The 16,589-nt window shown below is 36.1% G+C and overlaps 1 protein-coding gene across 2 annotated transcripts in view; it reads right to left on the reverse strand.

Moving 5' to 3' along the window:
* Positions 1–16,589, reverse strand: part of med1 (mediator complex subunit 1) — a 174,010-nt gene that overhangs the window by 89,993 nt on the left and 67,428 nt on the right. For both annotated transcript variants that reach the window (XM_079389357.1, XM_079389358.1), the window contains exons 2-3: positions 16,319–16,425; positions 11,707–11,785 (exon numbers count right to left, since the gene is read on the reverse strand). In XM_079389357.1, the coding sequence (XP_079245483.1) occupies positions 11,707–11,785; positions 16,319–16,425 (186 nt within the window). The remainder of the gene's footprint in view (positions 1–11,706; positions 11,786–16,318; positions 16,426–16,589) is intronic.

Raw genomic sequence — 16,589 nt, forward strand, 5'->3', positions numbered from 1 at the left:
GAGGTTTATGTAAAACAACATGCTTTCCTTTGGATCACCAGTTCCTGCACAGTTTGGAAAAGTATTTCACTTAGACTAAGTAAGTTGCAGGTCTGGAAAAGTATGGGAAAAAATATGGAAAAATATTTGTTTCGACTATTTGCCCCATTTAGTGTTCTAAAATATAAAATTAATAATTTCTTTAAAAAAAAAAAAAAGTATCATACAAACAGCGATTTCATGACAAACTTTTAGTGATCATTGGAACACAACTGAATTAGATTAATTCAAGGTGCACATGCATTTTCATTACGCAGAACTTTTTAAACGAGTCTTTTTTTGAACTTCACTAAACAAATACGCGTGTGCCATGCAAACCAGCAAAAGATAAAGCAGCAAACATGTAGGCCTAGTACAAAATGTTTCTGTATCTAAGTTGATTATTATCCTACCCTTGAAAGAGAGCTGGTTTGGTTTTTGAGAGAGATGCGCAGAGACGAACAAGGCTGTATGACTGGCGATCGCGCTGTGGTTATTGCATTCATTCTTGTATCCTACCGTACAAGGTTTAAATAATTGCCTTTTAAATATACACAAGTAGTAGAACGTGTATGATGTAGTATTTTAGTTGACATTACTCTTTCCAAGCTCTGGTTTCTGAGAGATGCACGGAGAGACAACAGCAACATGGTTGTTTAATCTGAGCTCTTATCATTTATAATGTTTGCATTCATTCACTTCACACACTAATTATTGTGTGACTTTAGAGGTTTGTGTAAACCATCGCACTGATCCCCTGGCTCACCTGTTATCCAGCAAACAGGAAACTGTGCCAGCCTCAGCCGAATATTCAGGCCGAATTATTCGTTATCCGTTATTTGTTTTTGAAGCCATTATCTGTGCCTTTCCGAATAAGGTATTAGGCTTCGGGCACACCCCTACTTTTGACTCATCCCTTTTCTTAAAAATAGTTTAAAGGCTGAAATGTGAAGTGCAGGTCTTAAAAAGGTCTTTAAATGTCTTAAATTTGATTGAAAAATATCCTGCAGACCCCGATTATTTTATGGTACCATTAGAAATTACTTTTTTTTTTTTTTTTTAATAAGTCCTTTTAACTGTCCTCTTAGGTTGTTGTGGGAATTTTCTGTAGGCCACAAAAAAAGGACCTCTGTACATTTGTTTGTTGCAAATTTGCAGACAATGCAATTGAGATGTTTACATCGGCTTGCTGGGGTAATTTTGCTGTCAACTGACAACAAAGTATCAAGTTTTATAGTTAAAATCTTTAAAAACAAATTAATTTAATTATACTTTAATTTTCTTCAATAAAAAGGAAATGGAGTGAAGGCCTTTCCACACTGAGCACGAAAAAGCAAAACAAATTTCAGACGCGATGATGTGCTGGAATAAAACAACAGCTTCCTATGGATGCTTCCACATAGACCGCGAACATTCTCGCACTGAAAATGTGAATGTTTTATTTTCGTCCAGTCCGTCGAAAACACAGGCCATCCAATCAGATTTGAGCTAGGATAATGTGACCGGAGCAGCTTCTGTTGAACAAAAGGTTGAGAATGGTGGCGCCTTTTCGAAAACCAGTGTAAACAAACAACGAAGAAGAGTATCCCGGATAAGAGAGTGGATGCTGAGTTCTTATTATCATTGGTATTTGAGAACAGATTCATTCTCACGTTCTTCATTCAGAATAACATTTCTAATAATTCACTGAATCATGTGATCTGTAGAGCACAGTCCGTTTTCTTCCACGTGCACGAGTGTTATGAGTCAGAGCGTGCTCACTCTCTAGATCTTCCATATACATATATATACATACATACATACACACACACATATATACATATATATACACATATATATATATATATATATATATATATATATATATATATATCCTCCTGAGACCCCCCCCCCCCCCCCAAAAAAAAGCTTTTTTTCATGTCATTACAATGTTTAGAGCATTAGAAAAAACTTAAAAATTAACATTTTTGAAAAATTATATTTTATTAATATTTTTTTCTATGTCCTCTGTAGAGGACACTAGGACTAAGTTTTTCTAAAAATAAAATGGCATGAATAGACATCAAAAAGGCTAAAAATGGGATTTTTTTTAAAATCACCAATACATTTTTAGGTTTCAGGACTTTTTTCTTCTAAACTTTGTTTAAGGATGATTCTCAACTATGTTATAAAATATATAACAAAATGATTTGATATACCATTTTGTTTTATGCAATATGTCTATACAAATTTCCATAAACTGGTTTTCCCATTAAACACAGTGTATCTATACTGTATCTAATTTGCATATTAATGGATTGCTGTTGGGACAGCATGTTGAAAAAAGAATTGTCATAATGAGAGTAATAATTGGCAGGATTTTCATAATAATATCTAATATTTCATAACAAAATAGATATATAATTTATTTTCCTATTCAATTGTAATGTCTCCCAAAATGCATCATAAACATCATTTTAGTCCTGGTGTCCTCCACAGTGGACATATATGAAATGATGTCCTGTTTCATAACAGGAAGTCATATTTGAATTTGAAAACCCATAACATTTTCCTGAGATGTTGCTTTATGACAAACAATTTGAAAATTATTCAGATTTAAATGACAATTACAAAATATAATCATATTTCCGTAAGGATGTAAAATGTGTCACTAAATTAAATTTAGCCATCTTTAAAGACCTAGGAGAGGGTGTGGTCATGGTGAAACTTCCAATCATTTAGTATCTCTATAAAGCCCTGAATGTTCTCTGTACAGGACATCCAGACTTACAACTGTGACATGTGAGGTCTCCGAGAAATTCACTAAAATAGAATGTCCACTACAGAGGCAAAAACTCCATAGCTGGGTCTCAGGAGGATATATATATATATATATACAGTTGAAACCAGATATTTACATACACTTCAGAAAAAAACTAAAACTTTTTTTCTTTACTGTCAAACATTAAATCAGAGTAAACTTTCTGTTTTATATCAATAAATATTAACATTTTTTGCATTTGTTAAATGTCAGAATCGAGCGAGTGAGAATTTTATATATTTTTTTTTAGCACTTTCATCAAAGTCAGAAGTATACATACACTTCCTTAGTATTTGGTAGAATTGCCCCGAAACTGTTTCACTTGGGCCAAACATTTTGGGTATCCTTCCACAAGCTTTCTACAATAGTTTGCTGGAATTTTGGCCCACTCCTCTTGACAGAACTGGTGTAACTGGGTTAGGTTTGTAGGCCTTCTTGCTCGCACTCGCCTTTTCAGTGCCGCCCACAAATTTTCTATGGGATTGAGATCAGGGCTTTGTGATGGCCACTCCAATACCTTGACTTTGTTGTCCTTAAGCCACTTTGTAACTAATTTGGAGGTATGCTTGGGGTCATTGTCCATTTGGAAGACCCATTTGTGCCCAAGCTTTAACTTCCTGGCTGATGTCTTCAGATGTTGCTTCAATATATCCACAACATTTTATTTTGTCATGATGCCATCTATTTTGTGAAGTGCACCAGTCCCTTCTGCAGCAAAGCAGCCCCACAATATTATACTACCACCCCCATACTTCACAGTTGGGATGGTGTTCTGAGGCTTCAAAGCTTCGCCCTTTTTCCTCCAAATATACCGTTTATCATTATGGCCGAACAGTTAAATTTTTGTTTCGTCAGACCACAGGACATGTCTCCAGAAATTAAGATTTTTGTCCCCATGTGCAGTTGCAAACTGTAGTCTAGCTTTTTATGGTGGTTTTGAAGTAATGGCTTTCTCCTCCCAGAGTAACCTTTCAGCTCATGGTGGTACAGGACTCGTTTTACTGTGGATAAGGACACTATCTTACCAGTTTCAGCCAGCATCTTCACAAGGTCTTTTGCTGTTGTCCTGGGGTTGATTCGCACATTTCGCACCAAAAAACGTTCCTCTCTGAGACTCAGAATCCGTCTCCTTCCTGAGCGGTATGATGGTTGTACATTCCCATGTTTTTTATACTTGCATATTATTGTCTGAACGGATGAACGTGGGACCTTCAGGCATCTGGAAATTGCACCTAAGGATGAGCCACACTTGTGGAGGTCCACAATTCTTTTCCTGATGTCTTGGTTGATTTCTCTTGATTTTCCCATGATGTCAAAGAAAGAGGCTCTGTGTTTGAGGTGTGCCTTTATATGCATCCACAGGTGTGCCACCAATTAACTCAAATTGAATCAATTAACCTATCAGAAGCTTCTTAAGCTCAGAATGGAATCATCTGGAGTTTTCTTTTTGTTTAAAGACACAATAAACTTGGTGTATGTACTTCGGACTTTGATGAAAGTGATAAAAAAAAATACATAAAAATTCTCCCTTGCTCGATTCTGACATTTAACAAATGCAGAAAATATGTTAATATTTATTGATCTAAAACAGATAAAGTTTACTCTGATTTAATGTTTGACAGCAAAGAAAAAAAAGTTTGTGTTTTTTTCTGAAGTGTATGTAAATATCAGGTTTCAACTGTGTGTGTAAATATATATATATATATATATATATATATATATATATATATATATATATATATATATATATATATATATATATATATATATATATATATATATATATATATATATATATATATATATATATATGTCAAAAAAATTTGAGCTAAGTTTTTAACCAGATGTACACTGAGTTTGCTTTAGAAACACCTGTATTCTGCTTGCTTCCAATCCCTCACACACCACTCAAACCTTCCGTAAAATAATCTTTCATAAAGTTCGGAAGAGGTTGAAGCGAATTACAAGGACATTCACGGGCTTCATTGCACAGGATGCGCTGTGAAAGACGCGCACTTTGTTTGATGTTACACTTTAAGCGTGCGGTCTCGCCTGTCGGTATTTTCCTTATAAATGCTCTACGAAGTCATCATTTATGTGGTTTGGAATGCAGTGGACTTATATTTAAAATATGAACCTCACTAACAGAAGGTTGCTTTCAATTTCAAATGCTGACGCAAGCTTTGTTTGTGTAGACTGCTCGCGCATGCGGCTGTGCGTGACTCCGTATAAGTGGTTTAATGTACGCAAAAGTTAAACACAGCCAGTTATGTCTTAAGGGATTAAATGGACAGGACAAACCACATTACTGTTTATATTTCAAAAGAGATCCGTGCATGAATGCAGCTTAATAGATCTCCCGCTGTCTATGATGTCATAGTAAAAAACACCAGTAAAGATGAAGAAAAATCACTCACAGTTCTTGAATGGAAAACGTTCAGATAATCTTAAATACTGAAAGCACTCCTTGTTTGTTATATAAATTTATATGCTCTTTATTATTTGCTACTTGCTTGCATGTTTTGAAGTTATATTAGTTTAAAACTCTTAACATACAACTGTTTTAATTATTTTTTTAAATTTGTAATTATTTGAAAAAGTACTTAATTACTTATGTAAGGATATGTAAATGTAAGGATTTAAAAATTCTCAAGTCGGTAAACTAATTAAGGCGAGACACGGCAGGCAAAAACGTCGTTTTTTTTTTATTGGTCAATTTTGAGATTTTTGGATATTTGTCTTCAATAACATGTCTTCTTTTAGACTTGTGGTGAAAAAATGTCCGAAATACACATTTAGGTCTTTATTTTACTGCACTTTGTCTGTTTGCGTCTGTAGATTTCTCATAAATTCAACAAAAGTTGGCGTTCTAAATCAACATGCTGCTCCGCGATCTCTGCCTGTACCCAGTCATCACGTACACTACTGGAAAGCTCTCTCTCTTCTGTACAATGCTGTCGGATCCAAATATGGTCATTTCCTTTTTATCAGCAAACAATCGTGAAAGTAAAAGAGGGGATTTAACTCTAAATGCGCAATCTCATTGGCTGAAGACAAATTCTGACAACGTGATTCATTCAGAATCATCACATGGTATGCTTTGACGCTTCCTTGTTTGGTTTAGCTTTCCGCGGGATCTTTTGAGTGAATGAATGAAAATGACTTCGCGTCAATCATCGAAAAGAGTACAGCAGTTGTCACTTGCAAGGGGGAAAAGGAAAATTAGTGATGGATTACCCAGTGAAATGCCCTCGGGAAGCGCATCTGAACGTAAGCTGTCGATGGGAGGTTTAGGCTATGGAAACAGGGTTGTAGCCTATCCCAAAAATTGAAGCAGTCTGTAGAATTTCTAATGTCAGAAATAGCCCAATACGTGTGGCTGTTACCACCTTGTAACATATTAGAATATTACTGTAACAATATTTGTTTTGTATGGATGAAATATTTATAAGATTTATAAGAATAGAATAAAGTGCCATCTCATTCCTTATGTTGTGTTGCGGTGGTCAGTTTTACTTTTACAGTACAGATTTCTGTGTGCTGTATCTATAAAAACAAAACAAATGAACAGTTATTGATACAATACACGTTTAATTTTAGCGGCAGAAATTGAGAGAGGTCTTGAGTCACTTCACAGGACCAGGGAGCAGGTCAGGCAGGCCTATGCAGATATTGATGCAGATGTGGCAGAGTTGCTGAGAGAGGATGCAGATGCGGTGATAAATATCAGTGTGTCTTTTGATGGCACTTGGCAGAAAAGAGGGTTCACATCACACTATGGGATCGGGGTGTACATCGATATTTTTACAGGACTGGTGATCGACTTTGAGGTTCTATCCTCCTATTGCCATGCTTGTGCCCTTAAAGAAGCTGCCAGGCATGAGGGAAAGATTACAGATGAGGAAATTGACAGCTGGAGAGAAACGCATGACTGTGCACAAAATTTTAGGGGCTCAAGCAAGGCTATGGAGCAGGAGACAGCGAAGAGGATGTGGGCCAGGTCTGTGTGTGAGATATATTCAGATGCTGTCAGATGGGGACAGTGCTGCATTCAGGGAGGTGGTATCCCTCAACCCATACCCTGGGCATGAGGTAGTAAAATTAGAATGCATCAACCATGCCCATAAGCGTATGGGCACAGCACTACGAAAATTAAGTGCTGAACGCAAATTGGGGGAGAAGGGTCTGGGAAAATTAACGGCCAAAAAATGTAAAACATTACAAAATTATTACAGGGGGGCAATTTTAAATAACCAGGGTTTCATAGAGAAAATGAAAAATGAGATCTGGGCGGGTCTCCTCCATAGCATGTCCTGTGACGAAGTCCCCTTGCACACCAGGTGCAACCTGTCCTGGTGTTGGTATAGGACAGCGGAGGAAAATGGAGAAACTCCAGAGAGCCACAGGCTCCATGCAGGAAACTTTTTGTCTCGGGAGGTGGGCCAGAAGCTGATACCTGTATACCACCGCATGTCAAGTGACAGCCTGCTGCAGCGCATGCAGCATGGTGGCACTCAAAATGCGAATGAGTGCCTCAACTCCGTCATTTGGGCCCGCTGTCCAAAAACAGTGTTTGTAGGTAAGAGTAGAGTTGAGGCAGCTGCAAGTATGGCCATTTCAACTTTTAATGAGGGGGCCTCTGCCATGCTTGCCATTATGGATAAGCTTTGGCTGGAAAGCACTGTCGTTACCGTCACCACCATCAGGGAAACCGACATGCTGAGGATCACAAAAGCCGAATCCATCCAGTCTGAGAGTGTAAAACATTGCAGAAAGACTCTGAGCACAGCTAAAAAGCTGAAAAGGCATCAGCAAGAGAGGGGTGAGGGGCCTACATATGGTGCAGGCATGGAGAGCTAGGCTTTCAACCCTCATGGGTGAACTTTGTGTTCCGATGGACATAGATGACTAGATTTGCAGTTCTGATGATAAGTTTGTGTCTGTATTTGTGGTTCTCTGTGGTTAGTTGAAGGTCTTATTTGGCAATGTTGTTTTATTCAGTTGTCATTGTTCATGGTCTACATTGTTATAAACAATTACTTGGCCAGCTGTTTTGCTTGTTAGCAATGTTTTCATATAAAAATGTGTGAATTTTTAAAATATAAATCTTTAAAGCCCGTTTTCTCAAAATGACTTTTCTCTCATACTCCAAGTCCGAAATCTCCACTTCAGTAGCACCTATATACACCAAACTTTCCAGTCTTGTACCTAGTTATATTATGAAGACAATTACAAAGGGATTTGTAAATATATTATTCCTAGCCTGATTTATATAACATTTTATTCCAAAAAACATGGCGAAAATACATTTTTTAAGGCTATTGACAGTATATTCTGATTTACAGGATAACAAAAGTAGATATCCATAAATCCCTCTGTAATTTTTTTCCCATCTAATATGTGAACACAATGAAAAAATAATTTTGAACCTGGCTTTACCAATTCTGAGATTTCGTTTTTTAAAATATATGCAAATTAGTGCATATTTAAGTAGATAATGCCTAATTTGCATATTTAAACAAAGTTACAGAAACTTTGTAATACATTTTTTTCTCATCTTAATGTAGGTAATCAACTGGGAAAGTTTCATGGTGATATCTGGTAGTTAAAAATTTTACCCTATTCACCTGTAGTGTCTCGCCTTAATAAGTAGAAAAAAATGGAGAAAGGAGAAAAAAATGCTGGCTGGTTACTATCAAAGTTGCCCATCCCAGAAATATGAGATTCATTGTGCAGTGTAGAGCTTCATTGATTATAACAGATTTTTGTGAGACTGCGATGAACTGAAATGAATGACACCTTTCTAATTATTATAGGGAGCGCAAAGCTCTCTACGCGCTTTGGCTAAATTCATTCAGAATTTGAATAAGTTTTGTTTGCCACGATGCTATTGGACCAGTGACAGCTGCACACTGCAAAGTTTCGGGAGTGACATCTGCATATAAATGCGGCATTTAGGCTGTGTGTTTAATATCTAGGCTATGCCACTATCAATGAACAGGGCAAAAATATGTCAAAATGTATATTAAGGCTAGAGCACCCTCACTGATTTCCGAAGCATCCTCAGTGATTTGATTCAGGATCCGGGCCTGCCTGTATCTGGAGATTATAACTTTATATATTTCTATATTATTATTTATATATATTTACACCATATATTAAAGCCTCGTGTGTAGCGCTATAACACAATGTACTGAACGTGCTTTTGCGCGACCATGCATGGTCCTCTCCGATACCGTGACCCAGATAGCACACAAAATTGACAAAATTATATCCCAGTTAGTGTTCTCAAAAATATCGATATTTCGATAAATATCGATACTGAAATATCTGAACGGTACCAATATTAATTTCCCGAAGTATCGATACACCGATACTAGCCGAGCTGTCACTTTCACTTCTCTCCAAAGGCGCGTGGACAAGCACCACACGTGACCGCACTCGTCTCCTTCGCTCTGGTTAAATAGCAAAAGTGAAGTGAATAGAAAGATGACTGCTCTGGTTGTTAAAGAACACAGCAGGAGCGCTATCTGTAGTGATCTATTATCTCCGCGAGGTAGAGAACGCGCACGGAATCCAGTCATAAACACGGAATTTACAGTTTATCGCGGAATGTCACGGAATTTGTCAAAGTTTGGATGAATTAATCAAAAGCAGGTCATTACACTTAAATCAAATCGCGATATGGACTAGTATCTGTAAATATTAAGCTGCAAAAGTCGATTTAAATATGAATCCTGCATGTTCTGCGCGTCTCTGTGTGAATGTGCTGCACGTGCGGTTGTGTTTACTAATGTGGCGCTCGCGGTGATTTCAGCGTCTGCCGTCTCAATGAGGACATAAATACATCAACAATATCTCCAGAACTGATCTGAAAGGCACTTTACGAGCATTTTACCATTTAATTTGAGTAAAACTAGCATCATATCATACACACACAGAACTTTAAAAGTATTCACGGCAACCCGTCAAAATAAAAGTTCGGTTTAACTCAGCCTATTCAAGACCGTGTGCCAGAAATAGGCTATATTACTATTATTTAGTAGAATGTACATAATACTACTACTTACTACTACTGTTAATTTTTTTTTAAGAAATAATCACAAAATATTTTAATTTTAATAGTAAATCCCCTTCATTTTCCAAAAATGTAAATGTTTAATTTTCATTAATTCAAATATAAATGAATTAAAATTGTTTTATGCCTTCATCTGATATCCAGTAAAATTTAAATACACAACACAGAATTTCTGAGGGGGAAAACACATTTCATAAGGCTACTGTAAGAATAAATAAAAATTGTTTGTATGCATTCAAATAATAGACATGCTAAAACACAGAATTTGGTAACAATAAAACATAAGGTGAGAAAAAAAACATTTCATACGGCCCTAAACGTGTCATTTTTGTTACACTTTTAATAAATTAAATGTTAAATTGTATAATTTTCATGATTTTAATGAATTAGACATGCTTTTAGATTAATCGCATTTAATTTGACCATTAAAAAAAAAAAAGAGTCCAGAAAAATTCAAACGGGAAAAAACGGAATCCAGAAAAATTCAAATGGAAAAAATTGAATGTAGAAAAAAATTTAACGGAATTTGGGGAAAAATAAAACGGATTTCATAGGGCCCTATATCTGGAAATATTTTGGTTATGAAGCAAATGAGAATATCAACAAATAGAACTTTGGATTTTAATTAGTACATGTATTAGTAAACGTTAGTTTCAATTAACATTTAACTAAGATTAATAAAAGATTAATAAATAAATGCAGTACCTCAAGACATTTTTTTGTTCATGTAAAATATACCGCATGTTCTCGACTTGTTACATTTATCTTTAAATTAAAAAAATTACCCCCTTAATATTGTGGCAGTTTTTTTCTCCGTGGTATCGAAATCAATATTTTTCAAGGTATCGTATCGAAGTTAGAAATTCCAGTATCGTGACAACACTAATCCCAGTATACAATTTCTTGATGATAAAGTTCCCAGGATTCTGCAACGTCTAAAAATCATCTTTTAAAAATCATATTTGTATTAAGTCTCTGCATTGTTCCAAAGACGGCTCTAGATCTCAAATGAACTTGTGGGTGAAGCATTACTAAATTTGGCCAAAGAAAACCTGTTCAAATCAAAATTTCTCTGTATTAATTTGTGCATTTTTCAAATGTTTATTAAAAGTGCAAAAATTCATAAACAAATCTAAAAAGAAGTCAATTTTTTACTTTTTTTGGGTAGCATTTTGTGTGTACGGTTCTAATTTAAATTTTGGTTTTCAGTATAGCATTAAAAATACATTAACCATTATGTTTTCATTTTTTTCAACTGGGTTAAATTAAAAATTAAATGGAAGCAAAAGTACACGGACCTTTGAGAAAAAGATTTTAATTTTTTTTCATATTTCCACCCCTGAATGAAAAGCAAAAAATTAAGATGAATTCTCATTTTTCCTTTTTTTCGCCAATTCTTATTGGCCTTTTCTGAAGTATCAGAAGTATTTCAGGCTCCCAAGTTTGACCCCTAGCATCACTACACCAACACAATTCCTCGCTCCTTCCATCAAGGAAAGGAGGTTACAATTGTAACTAACATGTTTTAAACCATGTCAAAATAAATGCTAATGCTATGTCATGTATGTTAGTTTATTTACACTGTTAAAGAGTTGGATTATCAAAGTCTCAAAAAAATTATTTGGATGTAGAACGGAGTATTTCTGTAGTTTAGTATGATAAAACTAAATACAATTTGGAGATATGAAGGATGCAATACTACTCTATAGGCACTCAAGATTAACATGAGATTGGGTGAAACTGTGTGTGTTATGTCCCCTTTAAAATGCTAATCACAGCACTATATCTTAGAGCCAAATGTAGTGAATACCTTTTAGTGCCCTTTGCAGTATCTCTAAAGAGTTGAGCAGCAGTTGGTGTCCAGCTGTATTATTGCCCCCACGCTTTTCCTGAACAGCCAATAAAAACAAATAAATAAAAAGATAAACATATACAGTGCCCTCCACAAATATTGGCACCCTTGATAAATATGAGCAAAGGCGGCTGTGAAAAGAAATCTGCATTGTTTATCCTTTTTATCTTTCATTCAAAAAATTCACAAAATTCCAACCTATCATTGAAGTAAAACAATTGAAAGTGGGGGGGAAATCTTAATGTAAAATAAATGCTTTCTCTAGTTCATGTTGGCCACAATTATTGGCCCCCAATTATTGCAATGTCCTTTTCCCAGGGTAACAGCTCTGAGTTTTCTCCTATAATGCCTGAAGAGTTTGGAGAACACCTGATAAGAGATCGGAAACTATTTTCTTCATGCATAATCTATCCAGAATGAATAGAAAAGAATCCTACAGATTCACAGCTCCATGTTAGTAGTACTTCTCTTCAGTTCATTCCACTCATTCTCTGTAGGGTTCAGGTCAGAGGACAGGGACAGCCATGGAAAAAGATTCATTTTGTGCTCAGTGACCCATTTTTGTGTTTATTTTGATGTTTGTTTTGGATAGTTGTCCTAGTGGAAGATCGAAACACGGCCCATTATAAGATTTCTAACAGAGGCAGTCAGGTTTTGATTCTTTTATCTGTTGGTATTTCATAGAATCCATGATGCCATGCATCTGAACAAGATGTTCAGGACCTCTGGCAGAAAAACAGACCCACAACACTAAAGATCCAGCAGTATATTTAACCGTGGACATGGGGTACTTTTTTTTTATCCCTGTTTGTACTAAACTCATCTGGTGGGTTTACTGCCAAAAAGCTATTTTTTCAGCTTCATCTGAACATAAAAGCCAGTGCCATTTGAAGTTCCAGTTGTGTCTGACAACTGCATTTGCTGGAGTTTGTTTTTGGATGAGTGAGCAGAATTTTCCTTGAAACCCTCCCCAACAACATGTGGTGATGTAGGGTAGAGGTCCCAGACCACCAGGTCACGACCCACTACCGGGCCGTGGAAGAATTCCTACCAGGTCGTGAGAAAATTCTGGGGAAAATGTGTATAGATATGACGCTCTGTTATTTATTGTGCGTAAATGATTTTTCTAATTATTCTGTATTTTTGTTGTATGCGACTGATATTGAGTAGCAATTAGATGATTTCATGTTAAATCAGTAAATAAACGATTGCTCTGATCTGACATGGCTAGGGCTTTAAACGGATCTCAGTTGATCCGTGATATACGGACCAGGTCCAGACCCCACCGTTCGGCGTGTGATTCGCAGATTAATTTGCCAATTTACACGTTCAAGCTATTTAAAACCACAAGAAGAAGAAACGAAACAGAACTCAATTTGTTACTTGCACGCTGTACTGCACACACCCGAAGCACGCACAAGCATAGAGACGTGTTTCAGACAGCGCTGCATACCGATTTGATTCCTCTTTCATGTATCCCTGCGTTTAAGATACATATGCATGGGGGGAGGGGGGGGGGGGGGTCGCAGTTACATCGCAATACTGGAAATATTTCTGTTTTAAACCATGAAGGCGAGCCAATGGATATCACAAAAGCAACGTGCAAACTTTGCACAATAGTTATGCCGGTGAACGTCTTAACTTCAGTCATACAGAAAGTGAAAGTAAAAATAACTGATGGAGTTTTCTAACGCTGCATTAACAGCGCATATTCTCTAAGAGACAAGAGACGAATATACTTCAACATGTGCTGATAACAGTATAAATGAATAGACCTGTTTTAAAGACCATCCACAACAACAAGACCCCCACCCCCTGGGCGGCAAGATTTTTTTCAAACCGTAACCGGTCCGTGGCGTTAAAAAGGTTGGAGACCCCTGATGTAGGAGATGTTTGATATATTTTATTTTAGGATTCTGACCCCAAGACTCAATCTCTACAATTCTACTGCTGTGATCCTTGGAGAGTCTTTGGCCACTCAAACTCTCCTCCTCACTGTGCATTAGGACGATATTGACACGTCCTCTTCCAGGGAGATTTTTAACATCTTTAGTTGTTTGGAACCTCTTAACCCTCTGGGGTTGACAAATGCGGATACGCGTTTTGTGGCAAATTTTCCTGATAAGGCAGAAATGAGCTTGAATTACTCTGCCTTTTTTGATCGTACAGATAAGAGCAATACACCATTCGAATCTGTAAGGGGTCTACTTTTATTTGTATACACTCATAATAACAACTAAACTTTGCGCTTTTGAAGAATAAAGACAACAAACAGGGTGCGCTCTCTGCCTTCTCAGTCTCCGCGAACTGCTTTTAGAAACGCGTCACTAAAATGAACTGTAACGGCGAATTCTGAGCACACAGACATGGGAGTTATATCTATAGAAAGCTTGAAGTTTTTACTTTTAAATTAAATCATATCGAAAACAAATATTCTGTGATGAAGTAATCTGTATGAAACCAACACGATGTTCAGTCTTTCCCATCTAACTCATTATCTCTAATACAATCCCGCCCCCTTGTGGCTCACGCCGTTCATATGTAAATATCCACGTGAGCGCGTGCTCATGGAGACGCCCAACATAAACAAGGAGCGAGGAGTCATTCATCGCGGCTCCTATTCACCATGATGTGCTAAAAAATGTAAATATGAATAGGAAAAAAAAATTGTTCGGAAACAGTTGTCGTCGAGAAAAGGGGCTTTAAAGCAAATAAATGTGGTGTCACATGACAGAATTAGCCTATAGGCAACATCCGTGTTCATGGTGTTGCTCAAGTTAAAGCACTGTTTCCCTGTAGTTCAAAAGCGCATTAAATCATATTCATATTATTAAATGGTATCTAAAATTATTTTATACATGGTAAGAAAAAGACAAGTTACCTCTCAAACATACTTATCTTAATTTGGTGTTAGTAGGCTAGCCTACGTTTACATGATTATTATTAATGGTTTTTTTTTTTTTTTTTACAGGGCACTGTTCGGTTTAAATAGCCTGTAGTCCGTGCCTTTCAGCTTGACCACCATAACCCTGTGATATTATGCCAAGCACATTTTGTTTTACATCAACGTGAAGTACAAAAGTTTAAATTAATTTGTTTTGGTTTGTTAGCTTCTTATATTTTTATTCTTGTTTTGTTCTGAGTTCTTTCTACCGTTAAATTTAAATGATTTGTTGTGGAGTGAGGGGAAATAAATATTTTTTTCATGTTTCTTCAATATTTTTGGCTGACAGTATTTTATTATGACATGAACAGGCTGTGTTGTGGAGGCTATGCTTAACTGTGTGCGAATCGCCGGCACGATCGCTTGTGTTTTTTTTCCTTGTAAAAGTGGAAACAACTAGCACTAGCCTACTCCATTTGTGGTCATATAAGAGTAAGACATTATTCAAAACTATTCAAAATATTTATTTTATTTGTGTACATTCACAATAAAAAAACAAAACGTACTTTTGTGAAATAAAGGAAAACTGTCACTTTCTCAAGACTGCATCACAAAAATGAACAGAAATTCTGCATATAGGCTGCTAATTGTTGCAGGTTTTTTTCTTTCGTTTTGTTAATTCATTAATTATTTAGAAAAATATATTTTGCATATGGGCCTGTTTCTTTTATATAATAGCTTATGTTTTTCTCCGATCACAGAAGCGCTGCAGGTGCGTGAATCCTCACCTTCATGTTGTTTATGCTGCTTTTTGCGTGTATAAAATGAATCCCTGGAAAACAAATTTAGGTATTTGTAATGGGTCAAGCCACCTATCAATTTAAATTTTATTTAATTGTAATTTAACAATCTTGTTGGTTAACGGTTAATATGACGGCCGGTTAGGAGAAATAAAATAATCGGAATGAACATTCATATTTCCTATAAACATTAATCAGAAAAATTATAATAATACAACTGCAACTGTTTATGATCATTGCTTGATCATAATTTTATCTAGTCTATAACATTTATCTATTGTTTATTTATCTAGTCTATAACAAAGTACACAAAAAAAAAAAAAAAAAATATTTTATGTAGGTCAACACAATTTAACCTGTTAACCTTCGCCCCCCATTGTGGGCCTCACAGGTGAAAATAACCTACCTAAATTAAAATGGTAACAGTTCCTGACAAAGTGTGCTACACAAACAAATTAGGTATCTTTGGAAAGAAGACACTCTAGGCTTTACTAACCATCATCCAGAGTTGATAATGCTCAAAAAGATAAAAGGTTATAGACACTGACGTGCCTTGAAAAATATTTTTCCACACTGAATGTTTTTTTTATTTATACAAATACATGAAATAAGTCCTGGAGCAATCCAGAAAAGTAATGGATTGAAAGCCACATGTCTCTTTGTCGATAACAAAACAGCGCAAAATCGGGATGGAAACTTGATAGGTTAGAATTTTGTGAATTTTTTGAGTGAAAGATCAAAAGGATAAACAATGCAGATTTATTTTCACAGCCACCTTTGTTCATATTTATCAAGGGTGCAAATATTAGCAGAGGGCACTGTACAAAAACCATAAAGAGATCTATGCTATGTTCTTTAAAAAGCTCTTCTCATTAGAGGGACTTACCATAGCCTGCCGCACCACTTTGCTGGTCTCCTGCCAGGACCGGGAAGAGTTGTGTTTGCTGTGGAGCCTTTCCAGCAGGGCTGTCATACGACTGTGTTTCTCTGACTCTGTCAACAAGTGTAAACAAAATGATGACAAAAACTAATTTTCTGTGCTCACACACAATTTTCTGGCTTACACAACACACTAATATGCTTCTATTATTCAAATCCATTAAAGGATTGTTAAGCTGCATTAGATACAATCAGGACCATAAATATTGGGACATCGA

This window comes from Barbus barbus, assembly GCF_936440315.1.
Source record: "Barbus barbus genome assembly, chromosome: 32".
Lineage (NCBI taxonomy): Eukaryota > Metazoa > Chordata > Actinopteri > Cypriniformes > Cyprinidae > Barbus > Barbus barbus.